The sequence below is a fragment of the Ambystoma mexicanum genome, chromosome 2q (assembly GCF_040938575.1).
Source record: "Ambystoma mexicanum isolate Mex_15411 chromosome 2q, UKY_AmexF1_1, whole genome shotgun sequence".
NCBI lineage: Eukaryota > Metazoa > Chordata > Amphibia > Caudata > Ambystomatidae > Ambystoma > Ambystoma mexicanum.
The window spans coordinates 947,596,632-947,623,886 of record NC_090924.1 but is presented as its reverse complement, the minus strand read 5'-3'; the positions used below and the strand labels follow the sequence as shown (position 1 = coordinate 947,623,886).

Genomic DNA, 27,255 nt, shown 5'->3' with positions numbered 1-27,255 from the left:
AAACTTCACAAATGGAATGACATTTGACTTCAGTTGGTTAATTACCAAATAACTGTTGGACGCATATTTAGCCAAAGCAGTTAGCAATCTCTGGAGACCTATCTGGGTATGATCTAATAAAACAACATCATCAGCATATGGCAGCCAACTGATATGCATCCCCCCCAATTTTGAACTGGCAAACAGGACCTTCGTTAGTGACTCCTGCAGATCTGCTAAGTACAGATTAAAGAGGTATGGCACTAACATGCATCTTTGTCTAAGACCTCTATTAATGTTTATTGGATTAGTGAGATGCCCTTCTATGTCCAATCTAATTTGAATGTGATTATCAGAATGACTATGTTCAAGGGTAGCCAACAAAGTAGCATGTATTTTACATTGACTCAATTTCTGCCACAGGATCTGCCAGTTAATAGTGTTGAAAGCTTCAGAGAAGTCAATCGTAGCTGTATATAGTGTATTTAACCATGCTATATCCCTCAATGTAGATATTACTAAGCTGTTTAATGTAGTTCACATACTTTTTCGGTAACCTATTTGATTTTTTGTGAGAATGTTCTTATCACAGATCCAGTTCTCCAATTTTTCCAGAACCAGACCAGCAAATATCTTACTGTCCACATCTAGGAGGGCGATCATCCGGTAGTTCATTGGATACAGCTGATCACCCTTCTTAAATATTAGAAATATGATTGAAAGTTTCCATGAATCAGGCAATATACAGCTGACTATGATGTCTTTGAATAACAAGAAGAACACATTTTCCCATACGTTTTAATTAATCTTTAGTAGGGCTCTTGTGAGCCCATTCGAGCCTGTCGCTCTTGTTTGTTTGTTTGTTTTATTTGCTTGTATAGCGCACCAAGCACAAAGGTATCTGAGCACTTTTTTTAAAGTACATGTTACATGGTAAGATACAGTATGATACACGTGGTAATTATACATTGGCATATGGACAGTAATGAGTAATGTTACAGGGTAAGATACAGTATGATACACGTGGTAATTATACATTGGCATATGGACAGTAATGGGCATTTACAAATATATACTGTAATATACAGGCAGGACATGTTATACAATAGTGCCTATGTGATGGGAAGTGGCCGGCTAAAGGGCCTAGGGTAAGGATCTGTAGCCATTAGGTATGATATGATATGATATGATATGGTATTTGTAACGCGCCTATACACAAGTGTTTCAAGGCGCGACGAGGCAGGGAGGGAGGGAAACAAGGGGAAGAACAGACAAACGATCCTACTAGGCCAGGTGTCATTCAGATCGCGCAAGTGCAGAGGTAAGGGGAAAAGGAGAAAGTGCAGGGGGAGGAGGTGGGGGGGAAGTGCAGTACAAGGTAAGTAGCGTAATAAAATAATAAATAAAAAGGGCCAGCTGGTGGCAAGTGCAAGGTAAGTGCAGAGCAAGTGCTGAGAAGTGCTGGGAAGGGGGGCTGTAGGGATACAGTGACAGTCCCACAGTGCAGGGGGAGCCAGGGAGGCAGTGCAAGTGGAGAGTGGCTGGGCCCTGGACCGAGGTCGCTGAGAGTGGCCCAGATGCAGGTTTAGTGCAGAACTCAGTGGGGAGTAAGCAGGTTTAGCAGGGGAGAGGGAGAGAGAAGGCAGAAGCGAAGAGGAAGGTTTTGAGGTACTTCCGGAACCGGGGATGGTTCTCCTCAAGTTTCAGGGAGGCAGGAAGGCTGTTCCAGAGGGAGGCCCCTGCTGCGGAGAGAGATCTACCCCCAGCTCGTTGCTTCGAGAAGCGGCTGACCATGAGGGAGTTGGAGACGGATGAGCGAAGGGCTCGTGAAGGAAGATATTTAGGAAGAGAGAGTTGAAGGTATTTAGGTGTCGTTGAGAGGATAGCAAGGGGTCAGTAAGTAACAGGAGAGCGGGTTGGTTATTAGTTAGAGAGTGAGAATAAACAGCATTTGATTTTGTTCCGCAATGACAGGAACACAGGATTAGATCTTAGTGTGGGTGGAAGTTTGTTCCATGTTTTGGCTGCTAAAACTGGGAAACTGGATAGAATCTTGAATTAGATGCACCGACTGTCAAATGGTCCACATCAATCACTTCAAAATCTATCTTCCAGCTTGTCATTTCTCATAAACCTACCCCATTATCATGTTTATCATTCATATTCTCCCAATGCATGGACGAGCTATTTTCACTGATTACACAACTTTGTATTTCCTTTTGCTAGTTGGCTAGATGACTGATTAAAGACCAAAAACTATACAAGTATCTTTTGAAACTATAGTACTTAACATTCTTTCACCATCTTTTTGAGTCATTTCATATCTATGTGTACAAAGCCAATTTTTATGCACCCGCACAAGGTCCTTTTTTCTTTTTTCAAAGCAATCTTTATTTAGTATATTTAGTCTAAGTTGCCTAATTGTTGCCTATGCATTTTATTTCAACCAGACGGCTTTGTCAAACTTATACTTGTGACACAGTGTTGGGGAATTTCAACATACAACCTCCTCTGTTTCCCATATAAAGGTTTTAAATGCCTGACTGGTGCATCCTGTCTGCACTACTTCTTTTGGATTAGTAATCGCATAATTTTCTAGTTTTTCATTAGGTATGCACCCCCTTTCTTAAAGATTCTAATGCAATTTTTGCCAAGATTAATGTCAATGTTACTACAGTTATTGCCCAACCTAGCCTTTTTTTTTCCATTGCCATCGTCTCTATCAACATGTTGTGATCACATAGTACGGTGTCATGAACTTTCAGATTAATGCCTAATTTAAACAAAGATTGGGACATAACCATGTAATCAATAACAGACGACCTAGACTCACTTTTCCATGTTATGTCTGAGTGAAGGTCACCGGCTATGTTTCCATTAGCCAGTAACAAGTCCCATTCGAGAAACATGGCATTCCATTTTTCCTTATTCATTGAGAATACATTTTGAATCAATTGTGTATTGATGTCACCATCAAAAATTATGTTTGCTTTGTTAGTAAGCAATAATTTGAAAAAAGGGGCACTGCTGGACGATGGTAGACGGCGAGAGGCTGCTCAATCTCCCTTGCTGATACCCGGACTCACACTTTTAGGAGCTGCGCGTGCAACAACCTTATCCTGAGACGTTGTGTCCACCTCCATGTGATTCTACACGTAAATTCCACCCTCTTCTGACTCATTCAGTCCACTGGCACTCTGAAGATTTGACCTACGCTGGAATTGCTATTAATTTGTTGATGATTTGGACATTTAGACTGTTGCCCCTCTGCAACCCATTATGAGTCCATAGGATACCTCATGTTTATAGTTCTCCCGTCCTGATGAAGGCCGACCAAACAACAGCTACACCAGCCTAGCTCCTTTAGGCCGAAAACACAGTTGTATTGACTTTTGTCCCAGTACTTCACTGATGCACAGTCCAGTTCACTGACTTCTGCACCTTGTATTACAAAATGCACATTTGTTTCTCATGTTTGTCCTGAGTAAAAGACCATACAGATTGTATTTGTTGTGAATCTTGATCCAAAGAACTTGTTTTGGATGAACACTTCTTGTACCATGTTGTGTACGTTGTATGTAATTTGGCAAGTGTCCTATAATTCTTGATGTATTAAATACATATGCTTCTTATGTATTAAATCTTGTAAAAAGTAGCCATCATTGTCACCATTTGATTTTTGACAGTCAGGAGCTAGTGTTTATCTGGGTTCCATAACCTTGCTCAGTTGTGCTTTGTTAGTAAGCAGACATTCAACTATGATTTCAGAAATGTTAACAGAATAGGTATCAATGGTGGTCACTAGTGAGTTCCAATATAAGTGGCTAATGAGCACATTAGTGCAGGACCCCTCAAGTAGGATATCTATTTGTACCACCAGTGTGCCTGGTAATTTGTCACACATTACAATTACCTTAAAAATCTCTGAGTTTCTTGTGGCTATTAAGAGCCCACTAGGAGGCCTTCCTATCTGGGGTTTCTTGGCAGACCTACTGGGAAACAAAAGGAGATGGACAGACTAGGTGAGATAATCTACAATTCCAATAGATTGTCTCGCCTAGTAGACTGGAACTGAGTTGATTTCTGTTTGTTCATCTCCTTTTGTTTCCCAGTAGGTCTGCCAATGTGATCTCATGGTTGATAGTAACATGTAATTGGCCTTTGTGGTTGACAATGAATTTGCGATACCACACTTGATTGTAATTCAAGAGGGGTATCTGTTTCAAAACACGATTGAACAGGAAAGGAAGCTCTGGTTATATTTTCATTGTATTTTTTTTTGCTTTTTGCCCTCTGTCCTTTCACTTTTCCACAATTGCTCTTCACATACTTTCCTCTCTTGCTTTTGTGTATTTATGTTTTGTGATACATTAGTCATGTGCATTTCATCTGTCTTTTTAATGTGTATGTGTCAAAGCCAGCATTTTGCGGCTACATGGAATTATTCAAAATTATATATATTGATCTTTTTGTCGTATTGGATATGACCTTCGCTTCCCTCTTTCTGTTGGAGGGATATGTATTAGGCCCAACAAATAAGAGTTTAAGGGCCTCCCTACCTTTATTTTTTGCGTTTACTGTCATTGGGTCCAGACAGCTGACCTCTATACTTAAGCCTGCACAGGGAAAAAAGTCAGTAATATTTTGAGCCATGAAAGGGGTAGCACATTTATCACGTTTTGCAGTCTTCGATTTGCCCACAAGATTCATTCCAATAATGGCTTCTTTAGACAGTCCCTTCTTACACCTGGAATCTGCCCTAATATTCAGATCACAGCATATGACTTGTACCAACTACTCCTCTGTTTGTATTCCATTCATTATAGGCAAATCTGGTTTAGCTTTTATTGATAATTTGTCATGCACTATTGCAGCAAAATTCTCTTGAATTATTCTTAAATCCCCCTGATTTGTTTGATGGATTACAGAACCCCAATTTGAGAAGCCTGCTGACATGGGTCCGAAATGTATATTGTTGAAAAACAAGGGGGGTCTGGGAATCTCTCTACCAGCACGAACACAGCCCAATGACCTGTTCTTCGGTGAATAAACCCTGGGAGAGACTCTACCAAGTCTTTAGCTCACTGTCCCTTTCACAGAGAAGACATTTCCCTGCATATCAGTCTTTGTCCGGCCCAGGGGCAGTCCAGCACCGAAATACTAGGCAATTCTCCTCTGAACAAGAGTACCAACATCAACCCCATACACGTGTTTCAGCCTTGTTGGGCATCATCAGTGAGGTGAAGTTGCGCCTCTCTAAGAACAGTGAGCAAGGGGTCCACGTCTGGATCACCCTGTTAACTTAGGGTGAGACCCAAAGTTAATTTATGCAAAACAAAGGGGGGTCTGGGTATCTCTCTACCATGACGAACACAACCCAATGACCTGTTCTTCTGTTCTTGGGTGAATAACCCCTGGGAGAGACTCTACCAAGTCTTTAGCTCACTGTCCCTTTCACAGAGAAGACATTTCCCTGCATATCAGTCTTTGTCCTGCCCAGGGGCAGTCCAGCACCGAAATACTAGGCAATTTTCCTCTGAACAAGAGTACCAACAGCAACGCCATACACGTGTTTCAGCCTTGTTGGGCATCATCAGTGAGGTGAAGCTGCGCCTCTCTAAGAACAGTGAGCAAGGGGTCCACGTCTGGATCGCCCTGTTAACTTAGGGTGAGACCCAAAGTTAATTTATGCAAAACAAGTCACTGAGCATAGAGTTTCAACGGGAGGATAGCTCAGGGGCAAAGTGCTCGCCTTGGAAGCAAGATGACACGAAGCACCACAGGTTCGATCCCCGGGTCCGCGCTTAGAAACCTCTGGGTATTAAGCGCATTATAAATAACCTATCATATCATATCAATGTGCTAATATTCACTTTATATACTGATTTACAGTTGCCAAGCAGAGCAGTTTGTTCTTGTGACTGTCGTTCGGCTCCAAGGATTTATGGGTGCAGTTACCGAACGCCAAATAGCACTATGCTAATTTTTGATTTGTTTGTTATTTTACTACTGCTGTGCAAAGCAGTTGGTTCGTAGCACTATTGTTTGGCTCAAAAGGCCTTTGCCCACAGCCACCGGTCATCTGAATTGCAGAGCATAATCACTTTTAATGAATCTTTCATCAACAGCAGCATTCGAAAGTTGAAGGGATTGAAAGTTGAAGGGATTGACATGGATGTATATAGATTTGTGCGAAATGTATATTATTACTAGTGTCACCAGGAACTGGACTAGATGCCTGCTCCAAACCAGTCCCTATGCCAGTATGGCTTCTTAGCTTGGACATATGGATTTGTCTTGACATAGGACAAGCACCACGGGAGAGCTAAGAGTAAGGAAAGAAAGACAAAAAAGAGCACTAAACAAGGTTTTTACCAGCGACATTACTAACACAAGTCCAGCGATAACTACTATACAACATGATTACAGGAAACTATTAATTATAAAATACTGGTAATTGCATGCTGACATTTTACTGAACGCTCCCCACTACACCTATATTAGTGCTTTAGTTAAACCAGCACCAATCAATTAGTTCTTAAAACTAAAATTCAGTTCCAGGGTTCTCTGCCCACAGTAACCATCCAGTTATGTAATTTCACTATTGGCATTCAAGTCAATTAGATTCAACACACTATCGTTCGGCTCAAAGGCGTTATGCCCGCAGTCACCGAGCACAGTGTTTCAACGGGAGGATAGCTCAGGGGCAAAGTGCTCGCCTTGGAAGCAAGATGACACGAAGCACCACAGGTTCGATCCCCGGGTCCGCGCTTAGAAACCTCTGGGTATTAAGCGCATTATAAGTAACCTATCATATCATATCAATGTGCTAATATTCACTTTATATACTGATTTACAGTTGCCAAGCAGAGCAGTTTGTTCTTGAGACTGTCGTTCGGCTCCAAGGATTTATGGGTGCAGTTACCGAACGCCAAATAGCACTATGCTAATTTTTTATTTGTTTGTTATTTTACTACTGCTGTGCAAAGCAGTTGGTTCTTAGCACTATTGTTTGCCTCAAAAGGCCTTTGCCCACAGCCACCGGTCATCTGAATTGCAGAGCGTAATCACTTTTAATGAATCTTTAATCAACAGCAGCATTCGAAAGTTGAAGGGATTGACATGGATGTATATAGATTGAGTTTAAATTGCTGCTGAATTACTTAGAATAAACATTCTGCTGTAATCCGGGCTGCCGTCTCCACACTCCTCACACCAAACACGTGGCTTCGACACTTCGTGCGCACACTTCACGTGGGCCCATACCTTTATAATAGGAACCTCCTCTTTCTTAAAGTGCCGGCAGTGTTGTGTTTCCTCAGCATAACGACAGCAGACAGGCAGCACTCAGGAAGGCACCTAAACATTTGTGTTAAAGAACATACTCATGTGTTAAGATGGATTTCTGAACTCTGTCCTGGAGGGGCAGAGGTGCAGAAGGCCAGCCTAGTTTCTTGGAACAGGGTAACCTCTGGACAAGCCAGACCAATCAAGGTAGCAATCGCGGCGGTCAAGACTATGTCTCAAGAGGGGTGAGGGTGACTGAAAGCCCGCAATGAGCACACAAAGCAAGGACACTTACAAATGACTCCAAGGAGGTGTTATATTAAAAATATAGCCACATTTATTACAAGGCCTTTGTAACATTGACCATAGCAAAGAATCACGATAAAACTCAAGTAAACCAACACATCACAATCAAATACAATATACATACAATTACCGAAGGGTCTAAAGAGTTCGAAGCACGAAATATGCAGACCACCTAGATGGGGAGGAAAACAGGCAGTGCAAGTAATCGTTAGACCCAGTTCGCCTTCAGAGGCCACCTAACTAGAAGGAAGTCCAAGCCCTACGAAGAGTGGAGCCTTGTGCTCAAGGGTACCTGCACACGCTGGTGCCAATGTGCCAAGGGGAGTCTCTTCAAGGAAGTCAGGCAGTTCAGAGTGGTGAACAAAGGAGGGCGAACAGATCTCTGCTACTTAAGCGCGGACTCCACTTGCGGGAAGAAGCAGAGCGTGAGTGCGAAAAAGGTGTGCTGTTTACCACAGCAAAGAAAAGCTACGGGCTACTGCAGGAGGCCGACCAGTTCCTAGCATTGCTACTCACCGGTCCCCGATACAGGCAGACCCCGGCTTCTCCGCATCAGTTTCAGTGCTGGCAGGTTCAGATACGAGCAGGGGATGTCTCGCCGTCGTGTAGAGTCCGATGCAGTAGAAGTTAGAGTTGAGGATGTCCTAAGCGCAGTGAACCCGCACAGATTGTTACCACAGCAGGGCAACGAAGCGGCTGTGTGTATTTCAGCCCAATGTACACTTCTCACTTCAGACCTGGGAATGCCAAGTGTACGAATCGTGTGAGGGTGTCAAGGACTCAGAATACAGCAACAACACGGCGGCGGTTACAGAGCAAGATTCCTGGGTAAGCTGGTCAGTCCACTGGATGGCCCAGAGACGTTGCCGAAGGCTTATGTGCAGGAGATGATGAAGATGCCGAGAATAGTTGTTCCCACTATTCCAAAGGGTCGAAGTACCAGTACAGGCCTTCTCGTTCGATCAGAGGCAGAATGGTTTCACAGGGCGACAGCAGTGCAGAGGAGCAGTCCTTCAGCGGGTCACCAGCGATTCCTCGGTTCAGCCTCTTAGTTGCAGGATACTTGGCTCCTGTATACGTCGTTCGTGAGAACTCAGGAGATCGACATGGTAGTGGCGTTTCCATCCTCCTCTTATCCAGAGTTCCCTTCGCGCCAAAACGGAGAGGACCCAATGGGAGATCTGCTCACAAAACACTCACACCATACGTGGACCTATCATGGACCACGGTGGTCCCAGGCATTCAAGACACACTAGACTCTCTGGCACCCAGGATGTGTATTGGGACCAGACATCCCAGCCCACATCCTGGAGGCACACACAAGGCATGCAGAAGCCCGTGAAAGCATCTGTGTTTCGTGGGAAAGTACATGCCCAAATAAGGATGGCCCTGGGACGGCTCGACCTGTGCAAGGTGAAGGGGCAAGACGGTCAACGGACAGGACAAAGAACCTCGTGGCATGGTCATTTTGGAAGCCAGGCCACCCATTTTGGCCAAACGCAAGAAGCGCGGTTAACAGGGCAAAAGGGAGTTCAAAAACACAAAGAAACGATCACTGCCACCAGTCCCGTCCGTGACATACTTGCACAGTTTGTTATAAATCCATCGAGAGTTACTAGGGCCTGTAGAATGACTAGAGACCCAAGAGCGCGGTAATGTAAGTTACGGTGCACTCTTGTGTCATGTTGCGCGAAAGCTGCAACATGAGAAAAGAACTATGGAAAACAACATTTCCCGGTACTGACTGTCTTAAGGGCATGTCAGTTTCCCCATAAGAATGGAGCGAAAGCCCAGAGGAGTGCGGCGGAAGGCTGCGCTTCTCTGGCAAAGTCTAGATCAGGGTGAAAACAACAGCAAAAAGTTTAGGGGTTGCCACATGGAAGGAAAATTACCTACAATTAAGAAATCTTTCCTAACATCATGCCTGTCAGGTAGCCTTTCCTGTTTGTTATATCAATTCTTTACCTTCTATCCTTTTTTTGCTTCAGAATAAATATGGTTCTGCCTCATTTTATTTTGTGTATGCATTTCCTGTTCCTCTCTCATTTTGACACTTCTGTGATGTGTTACTCATAGAGACTGAACCCTACTTGCAAATGACTAGTGAGTTGGCCAATTGTTTGTACATGGCTGATAGAGCCATGTATAAAGAAGCTTAACTATGGAACCATTGAGGATAGTAAGTGCAAGTTAATCTGTGAATATTTGAACATGTGCAACATCAAGCAGTATCATTATTCTGAGGTTTAAACACTTGGAAAATGCTTCACAGAGTCTATGTATAAGCTGATGAATACAGCAAAGGTGATGTTGACTAATGAAATAATCCTATTTTTACATGCAGGCAGAAAACAAAAATGAAGTAGTCAACAGGAATATGCCCATGACCTCTGGAAACATGAAATGGGCAAAAGAGCTGAAGGAATGCATACAGACGTCCTGGTCGAATTTCCAATATATACATCACCCGTACGTTGTTGGCTCCAACTTTTGTTGTTTGTCTTTAAAAATAAGATTGGGACATCAGTTCAATTTTAATGGATTTTCAGTACGTTAAAGTGTTGTTTTGATTTTTTCCATCTGTAGAATTATAAACTCAATGACATGAAAACATGTTATTCAATCAACAGGTTCTTCAATGGGTTATCGACAGTGAAAATACTTTTGTTAAGACAGTTAGGATGATCTGATTTATCACAACAAAACACAGGAATGTCGGTGGGTGTGGAAAGTAACAATTCAGACTCCCCCGTATATGCTGTGAGAGGTCAGAAATGAAAGCCGGAAACAAAGTTGTCATGTTTTTGGTTAAAGACATTTATTAAAGAAACGTGGGTTGGGAAAGCCCATGTCTGACACTTCTAAAGAGGACCTTCCCTACCTAGAAATCAAAAAGTAAGGAACTGTCTTTGTCAGGATGTTAATAACTGAACAGTTGTGTTGTGTCCAAAACATCCTATCCTGACCCTCATACTATAAACAAAACAGCAACGGGTGCAAGGGAAATGTCTTTAACTTGATGTTGGCAAAACTGTTCAAAACCAAAAATATACAAAAATATTCCAATAAAAATGTTCTCCAGGTTATAGACCCTTGGATCCAGAGGATAGTCCCCTTCCTCTGGATTCCTAGATAGGATGGCAAAAATATCTCTTTAGATAACAGTTCCTTTGTGTCTTCACTGGACTCACAAAATGAAATGTCTCTTTAGTCAATAGTTCCTTTGTGTCTTTGTAAGACTTGCAAAGTAACAGTCTTTCTGTATTGTTTCTTGTAACTTGATAGCTCACCTGGTATACTCCCCTGCCAGGAATCTTCATAGAATTTGAACTGCCTGGTATACTCGCCTGCCAGGACTTCTTTAATGGTTTTTCAGATCACCTTGTATACTGCCCTTCCAGGTACCTTTATTGAATCTTCTGCTGCCTGGTGCTCGCCTGCCAGGACAACTACAGTCCTTTGGTTATACCACAATAACATATTCTGTGAGCGCTTGGGATCTCTGGGTATGGTAACATTTGCTTAGCTCAAACTTCTTCCCCATATTGGCATCTCATTCATCTGTACATTATTATTATTATTATTAATATTATTATATTTATTGAGCACAGACCTAGATTCAAGAAGCAATGTAGCACTCTACAGAGGTATACACCAATGCAGATACATACCGGAGCGCTTTGCAGAGGTGTACAACATTACAGATGCATAAGAGTGCTTTTCAGAGGTAATACCTGAACAGATATACAGTGGGGGGTAGGCTACTGAGGAGCACAGAGGAGGGGTATAGCTGTACTGGGTGGTGGGGAGGGGGGAGGCGGCGGCGTCTAGTGAGTCAGGGCACGTGAGTGTGACGTGATGGACTAGGTGTTAAGGAGGAGAGACTTCTTGAAGGAGTGGCTCTTGAGTTATTTTCTGAATTGCAGGAGCGTGGGGGCGCATCTAATGCCAATGTGGAGAAGGTTGCATAGTCTTGGGGCGAAGGCAGAGAAGGCTTTTTTTCTGGTACTTTCCTTTTTGCAGTGGTGGATTTCAAGTCTGCATGTGTCCTTGCTTCTGGTGGAGCGCTGTCCGCTGGAGATCCTGAGTTGCTCTGCAAGGTAGCTGGGTGACCTAAGGCCGACTTAAGGGCGAAAGCCTTATAGATGATGCAGCAAGACTTGAAGGTGATTTGTGTGTGCAGTGAGAGCCAGGGAAGGTCGATGAGGTCCGGGGTGATGTCGTTGTATCTGCATAGACCCTTGATGAGGCATGTGGCCATGTGTAGGGCACTTCTGAGTCACAAGGGACAATCTAAAGCTGTCCGGGGGAGGAAGGGATTGACTTTTCGCAGGAGGGAGAGTTGATACCAAGCTTTCTGATTTGTTTTAGCTATGTGTGTCTTGAAGAAGAGGTGTTTTGTCGATGTGGAACCCGATGGACTTTGCGCAGGAGGTGAGCTCGGGTGTTAAGCCAGGTCTGAATGCCTGTGTGTTCAGTGTTGTTGATGAGGAGTAGGAATTCCATCTTGGAGGGGTTGAGCTTCAAGTATGCACTGCACATCCAAGACTGGATCAGCGAGAGGCAGGTTTTGAGCCTATGGATGTCCTTGATAGAGTCGATCTTGAGGTATAACTGGGTGTCATCAGTGTATAGGTGGATGCGGATGTTGTGTGTGGCTTGGAGGGCTCCCACTGGCTTCATGTATAGATTGAAGATCTCTGAGTCCATCTGAACAAACTACTTACAGTTGGTGAGGTAGGACTTGAACTAGCATAGGGTAAGGTTACTGATCCCCATGCGCTGATGCAGGGTGTCCATAAGTGCCTGGTGGTCTACTGTGTCGAAAGCGGCAAAGAGGTTGAGTAGAACAAGGAGGCTGGGGTGGCTTCCTGGTTCTGAATTCGGATAGGTAGGTTTGGAGGAGATTGTTGGTGTCGATGTGCTGCTGCAGTTGTGCGGCTACCACTTCCTCAATGATCTTACCTAGGAAGGGATGATGGGTAATGGGGTGATAGTTATCTAGGTTTTCGGGATTCAGAGCACGTTTCTTTAATAGAGGGATGATTTGTCCTGCGTTTATGGTCGATGATAAGGAATCTTGAGTTGGGTAGCTGTTGATGATCTCCAGGTAGGGAAAGAGAGCTTGTGCAGGGAGGGTCTTGAGGATGGATGCTGGCAGGATGTCGTCTGTATTTGATGTGGCTTTGAGGGTGGTCATTGTTGCTACCAGGTTCTCTGTCGAGAGTGTCTTGAATGTTGTCCAGGTTGTGGAGATTTCATGAGGAGGGATGTGAGGTGGGTCTGTGGATGCACAGCTGGCATCTTTGTGCTGGAAAATCTTGCTGAATTTGTCAATGAAGAAGGTGTTGATGGCTGTGGATTTTTCAATCGAGTGTGGTATGGCAGGGTTAGGTTGTGGGTTGATACAGTGCATGACCGCTTTGAAGAGGGCTCTGCTTTTGTTGTCGGTTTCTGCTATGGTATTCTGATAGTAGGAGGTCTTGGCTATTTTGATTTGTTGTCAGTAAGTTGCTCAGAGTTTCTTGAGGAGTGCCAGGTCGGATGTGGTCCTGGAGGGGCACCAGATTTTCTCCTGTTGCGTAAAGACTCTTTTGCTGAGGTCGGGTTCTTGTATGTATCATGGCGCTGATGGTTTTGGTTTGCAGGTGCATTGTTTCAGAGGTGCGTGTCAGTCGATGGAGGCTGAGAGGGTAGTGTTGAGCACTTCTAGTAGAGAGTTGCAGTTCGATTGGGGGTGTTTGGTCCATGTAAGGTGTAGGTTGGTAAGGTCTTCTGGGAGGGCTTCCACTGGGAAGTTCTTGAAGGACCTGAAGGTTTGTCTGCTGGGTTTCTGCTGAGAGTGCTTGGCTGGGGTGGTGTGCAGGATGTTGAAAGGCACAGCTAGTACCTTTCTCGTGTTGTGTGAGGCTGATGGTTTCGCGAAAGCTGAGGAGGGAATTCCTTCATTAGTTTGGTGGCCTTGTTGCCTGGGAAGTTGAAGTCACATAGGAAGATGTTGTTTGTGTGCGTTAGGGACATGGTGTTGACCAGGTTGGTGAAGTCTCTGATGAAGGCGATGTTGTGTTTGGGTGGTGTGTAGATGAGATGGAAGGTTACTGTGTCTGTCGGGGAGAGCGGGAAGTGGCAGGAGCGGACTCCGAAGAAGCCAATGTTGTCAACGTCAAGTCTGTTGAAAAGCCACAAGGTCTTGTGTATGCCTGAGAGGCCTCTGCCTGACTTGTTCGGCCGGTTTCTGTGTTAGATGCTGTAGCCATCGGGGACCAGGATGTCTAGGATGTGGGTGGAGGTGGGTGTCAGACAAATCTCCTAATGAAGATGGCATCAGTTCATGTGGAGTGATGAGGTTGGTGATGTCTACTGCGTGGATGATAGATGAGCGGCCGCTGGCGAGCATCAACTTCCGTGCTGTGGGAAGTGAGGTGGTATTGATGAGCTGGAGGCTGATGTCGGTGGAGTTGCTGCATTGTGGAGTCCATGCTTTAGAGGAGAGCCGATGTTGTTGGTGTTGCCTGGTGATGGTGGGGATGGCCTGTGGGGAACGGAGGGAGAAAACACATGTCGGCTCGTGTTTACCAGTTGTTTGAGCAGATGTTCAGGCCCTGGGTCCTCCCAATCCAAACAGGTCCAAACAGGAATTGCCCTTTTCTTCATTTAACCTTTTCTTCAGACGCCTGTGCGAGAGACGCCTTTATCTAAGAGTTAAGAGCAGAAAGGAATAGGCAGGGCTAAGAAGGTGGATGAGGCTTGGGCACGGTGACCTGGAACCACTTGCACCTGCTCACCAACTGCAAAGAAAATAGGCTGGAGGGCTGTAGGCAAAAAGGGCAGCAAAACAGGAAGGCACCAACAGTTTAATGTGATTGACAGGTGGGTAGGGCTTAGGCAAGGTGACCTAAATCCACTTGCACCTGATCACCAGCTGCAAAAGAAAAGAGGCTGGAATGCTGCTTAAGTCGGGAAATAGGGTGGCAAAACAGAAAGGCGCCAACAGTTTAGTTTAATGTCATTGACAGGTGGGTAGAGCTTAGTCCAGGTGACTAGGTACACTTGAACCTGCTCACCAACTGCTTGGGGTGTCCCTTTATGCTTTGCCTTGCCTGCATTCAAACATTTTTCTTATTGGATATTGAATTTGTACTTTGTCTTGACTGTATTTAAACAAGCGTCGGGTATTTTCCACATCAGCAATCTCATACGGTTCAAACACTTGTTGGCGCTTGTTGGCGCTTTTGTCAGAACGCCCTGGGTCCCCAGCTGCTTTGGGCATACTCACCGGTGGTGTCCAGTGTCTCTGACTCTGATTGCACCTTGGCAGTGTGGCTCCTTCACCCACTCTCCATTTTGGAGTGTGTGGATGCTCCCCTAGTTTCCTGCACGGCTCTGCAGTCACACGCCAGCGTTCCCTCTTGGGCTTGTGCTGCAGAACGCTGCTTCTGCAAATGGCTCACCTCCAGGAGCCCATGCGTGGCTCCCACTGTCTCCACAGCCCTTCTTGCTCACATGCCGCTTCACATGAAGACTCATTAGAATCAAAAGGTCTAGTGTATGAGTTATAAGTGTCTCGGTCAAAGGTGGGGTTCTGACCAGCATGACAATAGGCCATTAAAAATTTGGATTAAAAGCTCTGCCTCATGTGAAGGGGAGAATCCAATGAAGTCTAACATTTCCCGGTGGATATCTCCTCCCATGTGATCCTCCCTCATAGGACCTCCCCCAGGGTCAGGATCAGGTAGTGGCTGCTGTCCCCTGGCCACATGGGAGGGGGTCACCACCATGTAATTCATGATGATTCCATTGGATTCATCACAATGTCCTCCATGATGTAAATTTGTATCCCATTGTTGGTTGATCCATACTGGGATATTAAGAATGTGATCATAGGCTGAGCAACAGGGGGGACTCAGAGTTAAGATTGTGATCACTTCCCAAACCATGCGAGTTTCGAAGGATTTGTTGTGATGAATTGGATCATCTTAACTCTATCTTAAATCAGGTTTTGTCACTGAATTTCAAGGGTGTTTTTATCCAGGGTCCACTGGCTATGGCCTTCAGCTGTGGCCACTGTACATGTTGCAAATAATTAGACCCACTGGCTGGGACGTTTCGTTTACCCTAAAGCCATGGCCCATACCACCAGCATACTAACAAACCAGATCCCACCATTGATGGCCTTTGGCCATGGAAGAGGGCCTCAGCCACTTGCCATGTTTCAGCAATTAGACAAAAACTTTCTGGCATACATCCGTTGACCATATCCCCCTCTTTAATTAAACAAATCTCACTGCACATGGCCTCTGGCTATGTCCACATTTAACAATGCAACAATACATCAAATAGAGCATCACCCGCTGACCATGGCATTCAGTCCTGACCAGTAGTCATGGTCTATGGCCATGGCCCATACCCCCCTCACTAGTAAATAACTAGACCCCACCAATCATGCACTTCGGCCTTAATCACTGTCCAAGTTGCACCAATAAAATTAACAAAGCCCTGGCCACTGGCCATGGCCTCTTCTTTTTTTTTTGTTATTCCCTCCTTTAAGTTCTGTAGTTGTTTCTCCTGAAACATTCCATGGAAACATTCTATAGTCACCTTCACGTCACCTACTATTGCTGCAGCAATCACTCCCGTGATAATGCAGCATTTCCTGATTATGGAAGCAATGGGAAAATTCTCAAAAATGTAAACATCTTTCTCATCTCATCTGCCATTCTTCATTTGTCACCCTCCTCTGTTTTTGTTTTCACCACCTCCTTCTCACTATGTATATTCTACCTGAACTAATACTATTATTTGTATTTGTATTTAGTTTATTTGTAAAGCGCAGCCAGGCCTGTCGGCATCCGGGCGCATAGTCTTGCATACACCGTTACAGTACATCACAGTAAGGGTCCATGGCAAAAAATTAAAACTCCCCCAGTTTACAAGAAGATACGGGGGAGCAGAAGTCTCGTCGAGGAATCATGAATACAATAATAAACAGACATTATCAAAAGTAAGCAGGTAAATATACAAAATATACAGACATAATCAATAAAATAAGCAGGTAAATGAACAAAGTATACAAGAAAGCAGAAAGACCCTGGAGTTTAACGCCAGATCGTGTAAGTGGTGCATCATGTGTTCTGCATGAGGAGCCAAGATTTGGTTTTATTCTTGAAGGTTTGAAAAGAAGGCTCAGTTCTGATGAGGACAGGAAGGGAGTTCCAAAGCTTCGAGGCTAGGACAGGGAAGCTAGCACTTCCGGCTTTTTGGAGTTTGAATTTGGGCAAAATGAGGGTGTGAGTTTATGGAGTTCTAGTGGGTCGTGTGGAGGTATGGAGGGTGAGACGGATGGAGAGGTAGGGTCGGGCCTTGTGTTCCAAGCATTTGTGTGTCAAGGCTAGGGTTTTCAAGGCGATTATGCCCTTTCACTTGCCAGGTCTAGTGATACATCTTCTTTTCTGGGTGTGTCTATCAATGTTCCTGCAAGAATCCCCATTAGGATGAATCTGATCTGCCCCAAAACTGGATCTCTAGTTCTCGGATAACTGTTCAACTGCCCATGTTGTCCTCTTTCCGCCTCCCCATCTCTATCATAATTGTAATTAAGCTTGCTTATTGCCTGTCTCTGTAAACTGTTATGCTCCCTGTAACCAGATGTGTTCACTGCAACAGCGCCACAATGCCCCAGGGCTGCTGTGCGCTATATAAATGCTAATAAATAAATAAATCATGCTGTGAATGTATTGAAGTCCACTCAGAGGCGTTGTAAGTACTAAAACGTCTGCTTTATTCTTTTAAGTAAATATGCTGGAGCAGCCCCAGCCTCATCGTCCTCCTTCACTTCACTACAACCTCTTCTTCAAATATATACATTCCACATTCTGGTCCATCCTTCCAATGTGGAATCCTCTATAAGGATATGTAAAGAGGAGATTGACACACACACAGGTGGCATGTTTTTGGTTATAGAATTTTATTATTACATTTTAGAAAAGAAGTCCTCGCTATCCCTAACTTCTAAGAGGAGTTTCCCTGCCTTAAAACAAATACTAAAAGGGTCTATCAGGATTTCCATCAACGAATAAAGCACTGTCCTGCGTCAAAACCTACTTCTCTCCCTCACACTCTCAAACTAAAGAGTAAGCCAAAACAAAGTTCCTCCTTTTGGGAGAGTTGCTGCTTTCTACCATTTCTGGATTGTTACTTAACCAAAATGTTCCTTCAAACATAAACACCAGGGGGAATGACTCCCTTCCCCTGGTATATCTTGATATGCTGTCCAAAAAGGACAGGGGGAATTACTCCCGTTCCCTGGTGTCACCAATTTGACTTTTAGCTCAGGATCAAGAGAATGCCTTCCTTTTCTTGGTCTACTCTTATAATTATATTTGTTCTTTTGTAATGCGCTTAATACTGGGGACCAGTTTCTAAGTGCCATCCCGGAATTTGGACCTGTGTTGATATGCGCTATCCTGTTTCCAAGCCAAATGCATTGCCCTTGAGCTATCCTCCCGGCCTGATACACCAAAGCCGGGGGATTGTCTCTTCTTCTATTTTATTACCCGCAGAATGTATCCCTTTCCTGGTTATCCCTTGATAGTCAGAGATTTCAGTTTGATGTTTATATATATTGCCTTGATAAACTTGCGTTAATGCCTATTTGTTGGTCTCCTAGACCCTTCTTCTATCACCAGTGGCTTCCTCGTCCCCACTGATTGCGGTGGAGAGGGTCCCAGACCGTTCTCTGGTGGCAAGTGAACTCTTCTTCCCCACTGCAATTTTGGAAAGAGTCCCAGACGCTTCCCTGGTGGCAGTGAACTCTTCCTCCCCACTGCGATTATGGACAGGGTCCCAGACCACTCCCTGGTGGGCAGTGAGCTCCTCTTCCCCACTGCGATTATCTCTGCCACTCTTCTGAGGGTGACTCCATCTTATGCTTGCTTAGTTTCACTTTGAGTCCCCAACCCTTAGCTTACTTGGGTTCCAAACCCTTTCTGTCCTCCCCTTTTTTTTTACCTGGCCCCTTTGGTTAACTCTCCTGCCAAGTGCTGCACCGAGGAGGATTACTCTGTTATCTTGTGCTCAGCATTTCCAATTAACCTGTTTTAATTTTCAAGTGTTATGCCAATATCAGGTTCCACATTTCACCCGTTACCTCTGCTGGCTGCCTGGAACTTTGCTGCTTCTTCCTGGGGTCTTGTTTCATTCCAGAGTATTGCGTGGCCTTCCTTGTCTCATCAGCTCCTGCTCCACGTTCTCCTTTCCTGCTCCGAGGACCAACAGTGCAGACGCTGTTGCAGGACCACATGTTCCACCATCTACAGGTCGCACCACCGCTTCTCTGCCTCCAGCCATGTTCGTGACCATCTCCTCACCACCGGGCAAAGGATTCTTGCCACCTGCTTCTCGTCTCCAGTGGATGATTGCTTTCAGCTACCCTGGAGCATTCCCTGCTCCAACTTTGATTCTTCCGGGCTGAACTGTCTCCCGTGCTGCTTTCCTTCTTGGCTGGCCCACATCCAGGATGGTTCTCTGTCACTGAGTCCATCATCTGTTTTACATTGTTTTGGTGACCACTCTCCCTTTCCATGGGCCACATCTTCTAAGTACTTTCATTGAGGTTGCCTTTTGATTTGATTTTCAGACAATCTTCTCCATCTCAGTTGATGGAACACACATGATGTTACATTTTATATCTTGGATGATCTTCTTCATCTCAGTTAGTGAAACTAACCTGATATTGAAATAGCACATAGTTGTGTCAATCAGAGGGGGGTATGAAGGAGGGCTAGAAGTTTTGGGTAGGTTTGGGTTTGTAGGTTGTGTCATCTATCACACAGGTTGTTGTCCTTATCCCCAGTAGGGGAATCCCTCCCCAGGAGGTCCTCCCACATTAAACCACTCCTAGGGGGACTATTTGGTATTAGCCTCACCTCTGTCGCCTCATGAGAAGGGGCTCCCGCTGGGGAGAAGAGACAACCCCTAGGGAATTGTCACACCTCCTACTGCATTCTTCATTCTATGATGGGTTGAGGCCATGCATATTTATGAAACGTCTTTCTATCCATCCCACCTCCCTATCTTGCAATAGTACATTTGTAACAAATCGCCCCACCCCATTACCTTTACTACATGCCACTGAACAGGTGGTGAATTAAATGAATACACTGTACATGGTGAGTTGCTGGAGGGATTTATTATATGTTGTGTGTCCCACTGGCTCCGTTTGAACTGCTGTTAGTGTTGTTTGTGTAACATGGAATCAGGAGGCTGATTGAATGTTCCAATGCTGATCACAACTGGATTGCTACACATCTCCTTTCCTCATATAATATACACATTATACAACCCTATTAACTTGTTACAAACTAGATAATGCAAAAACAAATTATATATGAATTTGAACTACATAAGATGTGATAGCAGCAAAACTAACCCAGAAGCTTTATACAGCATGAAACAACAACAATGTTAACAATACAACCATCTCTTTAAGAACAACCATACCAAATGTGTAAAATGTGGAGAATACTGACAATCAACTCAACATACTCAACATATTCATCAAGAGACATGAGTCTCTTCCTTTCTCTTCTAGGCCTATTCATCTAACCACTTGCGCTCTGACCACCATTGATGACTGAATCATGATCATGCTACAGTCAATCATTTCTCTTCACCCCTTCTGTAAGAATGATTTGATCACCACTTAACACAAATCCATTGTCAACATGTAACTAGTTATACACCATTTTTACTGCCACACATTTGTATTTCTGACATGTCACTTCATTCAAACTTCCATCCTCTAATTTCCTCTTCAATTCTTTCAAAATCTCCTCTGGGACCATTGCCTCATCCCGAATGATCCTTTGAAATTGTACTTTGCCTATCTTCCTCCTCCTCCAATTCCTCTACTACATTAGTAATTACTGATAAACATCTGCTGCCTTTTTCTGAATACCTGGAACATACTCTACCTCCCATGTATGTTCCTGAAATTTAGCAATCAATTTCTTTAGGGGGAATGACACTTGTTTAGTTTGGTTTATTTATTTGTAATGCGCACCGAGCCCGGAGGCATCTGAGCGCAATGCTTACAAGTTTCAACTTGTCCAAGCCTATGGACATTAATAGCTCCTTCAACAGCTTGTGATTGGATCATAGTATGAATTTGGCTCCCCACAACAACGGTCTGAACTTTTCCACAGCCCATTTGATGGCCAACATCTCTTTCTCTGTAGTAGAATAGTTCAGTTAAGACTGCCTTAAAACTCTAGATGCAAAAGCAACTGTAAACTCCTGTTTGCCATCTCTTTGTGAAAGTGCCTCCACTAAACCTTTGTTTGTAGCATCTGTCATCACAACATTCCTCCTGTTAGGCATGTAATTGCTCGGAGCAGGTGTGCAATTAAGTGATTGATTGATATTGATTGATATTTTATTTCTATCGCGCTCGTACACAAGTGTTTCAGAGCGCGACAAGCCAAGGGAGGGGAACAGGGAAGAACAAAACAGCGATCTTACTAGGCCCAGTGACATTAAGAATGCGCAAGTGCATGGGAGAGGGGGAGAGGTTAGTGCATGGAGGGAGGGAGAAGTGGAAAGTGTCATGATCTCTGCTTCCAAAAGGTCAGGGTTTTCCCAACTCCCTTGGAAGCAGATCCATAACCCAGGTTCCGAGTGCCAACCAGTCCCAATTGGGACCTTTTGGACCCAGTCCTGGCGCCAGTGGCACCAGGCTCATAAATATGCCCAGTCCCAGCGCTGGAAGCGCCGGGCTCATAATGCTTGGGTGGACTTACCTGCAGCAGACCATGCTGCTTACTTGCCTGCCAGTTGAGCCTCTGATCCCCTTCTGTTTGGAACTACTTTTCCTGTTGGGTGGGGCTGGAGCCACTCCCTAGATTCAGAACACTGGAACTCTTCTGGAAAGCAGGAACTCTTTTCTTACCTAGGCGTGGCTGTGGAAGGAGACACCGAAGCACTACAGGAGGCTATTTAAACCACACCCGGTGGATGAATCTTGCTTTGCGTTATTCTGCAACCTCTGCAGCAGAACGCTCATCGTGTCTTCTGCATCCGGTCCTGGGCCTAAGGAAAAAGGCTTACCATCCTGAATCCAGTCTTCAGCAACACCTATAAAGACAAGAAAGAACAGGTTAGCATTCCGGCATCTGAAAGGCAAAGGCTTACCATCCTGAATCCAGTCTTCAGCAACACCTATAAAGACAAGAAAGAACACGTTAGCATTCCGGCATCTGAAAGGCAAAGGCTTACCTACTCTTCGTGCGCTCCGGAGGTCTTCACACTGCATTCCGGCATCTGAAAGACAAAAGCTTACCAACTCTTTGCACGCTCCGGAGGCCTTCGGCGCTGCATCCCGCATCTGAAAGACAAAACAAGGTGCGTTTAAAGACATTGGGGAACTTTAATACTCACGTGCCATTACTCCTTTCCACATCTAATCCAGTGGGTATTCCGGCACCCTGCAGCCGCTCCGAACTCGTACCTGCAAAATAAAAAGACAGTTAGAGCGCATCGTGAAGCAGGCAACAAGCGCTTACTTACGTGCTTCCAGGCGCTTCTATTCATCACACGGGCTCCATCTTCAACTCACTTCAGCCCGTCATCCGCCATCGCCGGAACCCTGCAAAACAAGAGACATCATTACTAAAGACTTTAAAGACATTTGAATGACTCGAAACTTACCGTTCGTGCAGTAAACGACGGACAGCAGTCCTCTGAAGTCAAGAGGCCTGCGCTACCTATCCAGTGAAGAAACTGGTTACAGCACCCTGCCCCGAGGCAGATGGAGAGCTCGGCATTCACTTACCTAAGACATCTTACTCTACACGTCCGGCATACAGTGCACAGAGGTCCAGCCCAAGAGCCAACCGGGTGCTACACATCACCTTTGGAGATACGGTAGTCGCCCAGTCAAGACCGGCGCCTCTGCGAGAATCAGGTGAGCGTTACAGAACGCAAAGCCCACCGCAAAACTCTCGCCCAGGCGCTATGGAAACCTCGGATACTGACCCCCTAGCCCGGTTACTTGGGGAACTAAGGGCAGAAGTGCATGCAGCTCGTCAGGAAACGAATGCTCTAAGAAGGGAACTAATTATTTCCAAGGAGAGAACAGACAATCTTGCTAGACAAGTGCTACAGTCACAAGCCGGACAGACCCCGTTACCCGCATCAGGGGCAAATCTTCCTTCAACATCCTCTATGAATCCAGTGCAGATCAACCTACCTGGGAATGTACCTCTGGCTCCGCCCGAACGATTTTCTGGTGACCCAAAGAGGTTTGCAGTATTTATCAATCAGTGCCGGTTGCACTTCTTATGCCGGCCAGCAGCCTTTCCAACTGATCAAGCAAAAGTAGCTTTTGTACTTTCGTACCTTAGTGGCAATGCGGCAGACTGGTCGATCCCTCTAGTTAATCAAGATGATCCGGTTCTCCATGATTTTCAAGCCTTTCAGCTTAGTATGGAAAAACTGTTCGCAAGACATTCACAGGGGCAGGCCTTGGACAATGAGCTTCTTTCGTTGCGACAGGGTAATCAAGACCTTTTGGCTTATATTGCATCTTTCAATAGACTAATAGTGGAAACTCAATGGCCTGAGGACAAAAGGATTACGCTGTTTTATAGAGGTCTACGTGGAGAGCTCAAAGACGTTTTAGCCCAAGTAGTGAATCCCCCACAAGACTGTTCGGATTATATAGACTTGGTCGTTCAAATAGATCACAGGCTGCAGAACAGGAAGGCCGATCGTTCCAAGTTTGATGCTCGAGTATTTTCCAAACCGCCAACTCCTTCCAAAGGAGTAGACTCCGGGAAACCCATGCAAATAGGGGGTCTGAAAGGTCCTCTAACACAAAGGGAGCGGGAAAGGAGGAAACAGTTGCAATTATGCCTATATTGCGGAAACTCAGGGCACTTTCTTCGAGACTGTCCGGTGAAACCTGCCAAGAAGGCAGTAGGAGCTGCAGTTACCAAAGTTACAAACTCTGAGCAGGGAAACGACCTCGCCCGACAAGAATAGAGGTCCTCTTGCCGAGCGTGAAAACCAGTTCCGTGACCTCGCATTTCGTGATACCTATGGTCCTCATTAGCCCTGATAACCCGGATCGATTACATGCAATTGAAGCTTACGTCGACAGCGGTGCCATCGGCAATTATGTGGATCATGAAATGGTTTTGAGGATGAATCTAACTCTTTGTCCCAAGGCTGTAAAGGACGTCATTACTACGGTGGATGGTACGGAGATAGCCTCCGGGCCAGTAACGCATACCACTCAAGAGGTGACGCTAGTAAGTCAAGATGGACACCATGAGAAGATCGTGTTCGATGTGATCAAGGCCCCTCAGTTTCAGATTATTCTAGGAATACCTTGGTTAGAGAAACACAATCCTCTGATCGATTGGCGAGCAAGAACGGTCCAGTTTCCAGAATGTGTCTCTACTTGTCACCCTCCACCTGGTGTTGCACTGGCCGCAATTTCTTCAGAGACTCCCCAGTTACCTCCCGAATACCTAGAATACCAAGATGTTTTCCGGAAGGATCAGGCTAACTCTCTACCTCCTCATAGGTCTTATGACTGCCAGATAGACCTGATACCTGGATCTACTCCTCCTTGTAGTAGAATTTATGCCCTCACCGAGCCTGAGAACCTTCACCTTCGACAATACCTGGATCAATACCTGGCAAATGGGTATATTCGTCCTTCCAAGTCCCCTGCTTCTTCAGCTTTGTTCTTCGTTCCAAAAAAGGAAGGAGACCTTAGAACTTGTATCGATTATCGCTCCCTGAACCAGATCACCGTTAAGAATAGATATCCGTTACCTTTGATCCCTGAACTCCTGGACCAAGTCAGAAAAGCATGCATATATACAAAGCTGGATCTTAGAGGAGCTTACCACTTGGTACGAGTAAAAGAGGGCGATGAATGGAAGACGGCCTTCCGCACCAAGTATGGGCTATTTGAATATCAGGTCATGCCCTTCGGACTTTGCAATGCCCCGGCCGCCTTTCAATATTTTATGAACGATGTCCTCAGAGAGCTCATAGATGTATGTGTTGTTGTTTACATTGACGACATCCTCGTTTATTCTTCATCGGAATCTGAACATCGGAAACACGTGAAAATGGTCCTCGAAAGATTGCGTCAACACAAACTTTTCGCTAAGTTGGAAAAATGTGTTTTCAACGTGACTGAAGTTGAATTCTTGGGATTCATATTATCACCTGGCGGAGTGCGTATGGATTCGAAGAAGGTCGATGCAGTTCTCAAATGGCCATCACCATCCTCCGTAAAAGGTGTGCAAAGCATGTTAGGCTTCGCTAACTTTTACCGCAGGTTTATCCCCGAATTCTCTCGAATAGTCCAGCCCATCACTGCCTTGTTAAAGAAAAACAAACGTTTTGAATGGTCTACCGAGGCGGAACAAGCTTTCCAGGATTTGAAGACTAAATTTATCTCTGCACCAATCTTAAAACACCCTCGCCCCGAACTCCCCTACATCGTGGAAACTGATGCTTCAAGCCTTGCCATGGGGGCAGTTCTATCACAAAAGGACCCGGTAACCAATCAGTTGCATCCCGTGGCATTTTGGTCCCGCAAATTCTCGCCTCCTGAAATCAATTACACGATTACTGACAAGGAACTTCTGGCTATCAAGTCTGCCTTTAAGGCTTGGCGGCATTACCTGCTGGGGGCCCGACACACCGTTACTGTGATTACGGATCACCGAAACCTGCAATATTTGAAAACCGCAAAAGCCCAATCCTCTAGACAACTCCGTTGGGCATTATTCTTTGCCGAGTTTGACTTCATAATTACCTATCGACCTGGTACAAAGAACGGTAAAGCTGATGCCCTTTCTCGGATGGGAGTGGAAGAACACTTGATCAACCCCAAACCTGTACCAATCATTCCCGAACAAAGAATTCTGGGTGTAATCGCCACCGAATCCATAGAGGAAGTTAAGGATAAAGCCAGGCAACATGTAACTCCAGCAGACATACAGAATTGGCATCTGCAGGGAAAGGACTTTGCAGTAAAGGACAACTTATTGTATTTCCAAGAACGATTATACCTACCCAGCACAGATTTACAGAAAAAAGTAATCTCTTGTTATCACGACTCTTTAATGGAAGGTCATCCCGGTATGGCCAAGACCTCAGAAAAGATCAAGCGCTACTTCTGGTGGCCGTCTTGGAAGAAAGATATCAGAGACTTTATAATGTCCTGTGGAGTATGCGCCCAAAACAAGAGTCAAAAGGAAAGACCAGCAGGCCTCTTACGCCCTATTGACATCCCACCTCGCCCTTGGCATACGCTTTCTATGGACTTCATCACCGATCTACCTCCATGCTCCGGATACAATACGATTCTAGTAATCGTGGACTTATTCTCCAAGATGGCGCATTTCATTCCGCTCAAAGGCTTGCCAACAGCAGCAACACTGGCCCGAGAATTTCTCGAAAACATCGTCCGACTGCACGGTTTTCCTTCGGTTCTAATTTCGGATCGAGGTAGTCAATTTATTTCTCATTTTTGGCGAAGTTGCTGTCGGTCGGCTCAAATTGATGTGAGACTATCGACCAGTCACCACCCTCAGACCGACGGACAAACCGAGAGGACCAATCAAACTCTGGAACAGTATTTACGCTGCATGCTGCAACAAACTGAAAAAACTTGGAAAGATATCCTTTGGATAGCCGAATATGCCTACAATAACTCTGTCCATTCGGGAACTGGGAAACCCCGTTTTTTCTTTTGTACGGCAGTCACCCTCGAACCTCGGAGTTGGATCCCCTCCAAGATCTTGAAACACCAGCAGTAGACTACCTGCATTCTACAATCACCCAAGCCTTTAAGGAAGCTGTTTCTCACCTTCAAAGGGCTAAAGAACAATACAAGAAAGGAGCAGATCAACATCGGAAGGAAGCCCCTCACTATCAAGTAGGGGATCAAGTCTGGTTATCCACCAAATATCTATCTCTAAAAGGGCCACGCACATTCAACCCAAGATACCTTGGTCCCTATTCCATCACTACCATAGTAAACCCAGTAGCGGTCAAGTTGGACTTGCCCCCGCACATGAAGATACATCCGGTCTTCCACGTCTCTCTATTAAAACCCGTGCAACCTCAAACCCGACTAACCAAATCTCCAAAACCTATCCTAGTTGATGGAGAACTTGAGTTTGAAGTTAAAAGCATTCTGGACTCCAAGATCTCCAAATCTAAACTATTCTACCTAATTGACTGGAAAGGCTACGGCCCCCAAGAGAGATCCTGGGAACCTGCTGAATATGTCCACGCTCCTCACCTAATCAAAATATTTCACCGAACATTTCCTGACAAGCCAAAACCCCCGGAGAAGCCCGGCTTGGGAGGGGCCTTGAGGGGGGGGGTACTGTCATGATCTCTGCTTCCAAAAGGTCAGGGTTTTCCCAACTCCCTTGGAAGCAGATCCATAACCCAGGTTCCGAGTGCCAACCAGTCCCAATTGGGACCTTTTGGACCCAGTCCTGGCGCCAGTGGCACCAGGCTCATAAATATGCCCAGTCCCAGCGCTGGAAGCGCCGGGCTCATAATGCTTGGGTGGATTTACCTGCAGCAGACCATGCTGCTTACTTGCCTGCCAGTTGAGCCTCTGATCCCCTTCTGTTTGGAACTACT

The 27,255-nt window shown here is 45.2% G+C and overlaps 1 protein-coding gene across 1 annotated transcript in view; it reads left to right on the top strand.

The window, feature by feature from the left end:
• DNAH11 (dynein axonemal heavy chain 11) overlaps window positions 1-27,255 on the top strand; it is a 4,227,155-nt gene that overhangs the window by 1,172,205 nt on the left and 3,027,695 nt on the right. The window contains exon 11 of the mRNA XM_069648254.1: window positions 9,917-10,041. Coding sequence (XP_069504355.1) covers window positions 9,917-10,041 — 125 coding nt within the window. The remainder of the gene's footprint in view (window positions 1-9,916; window positions 10,042-27,255) is intronic.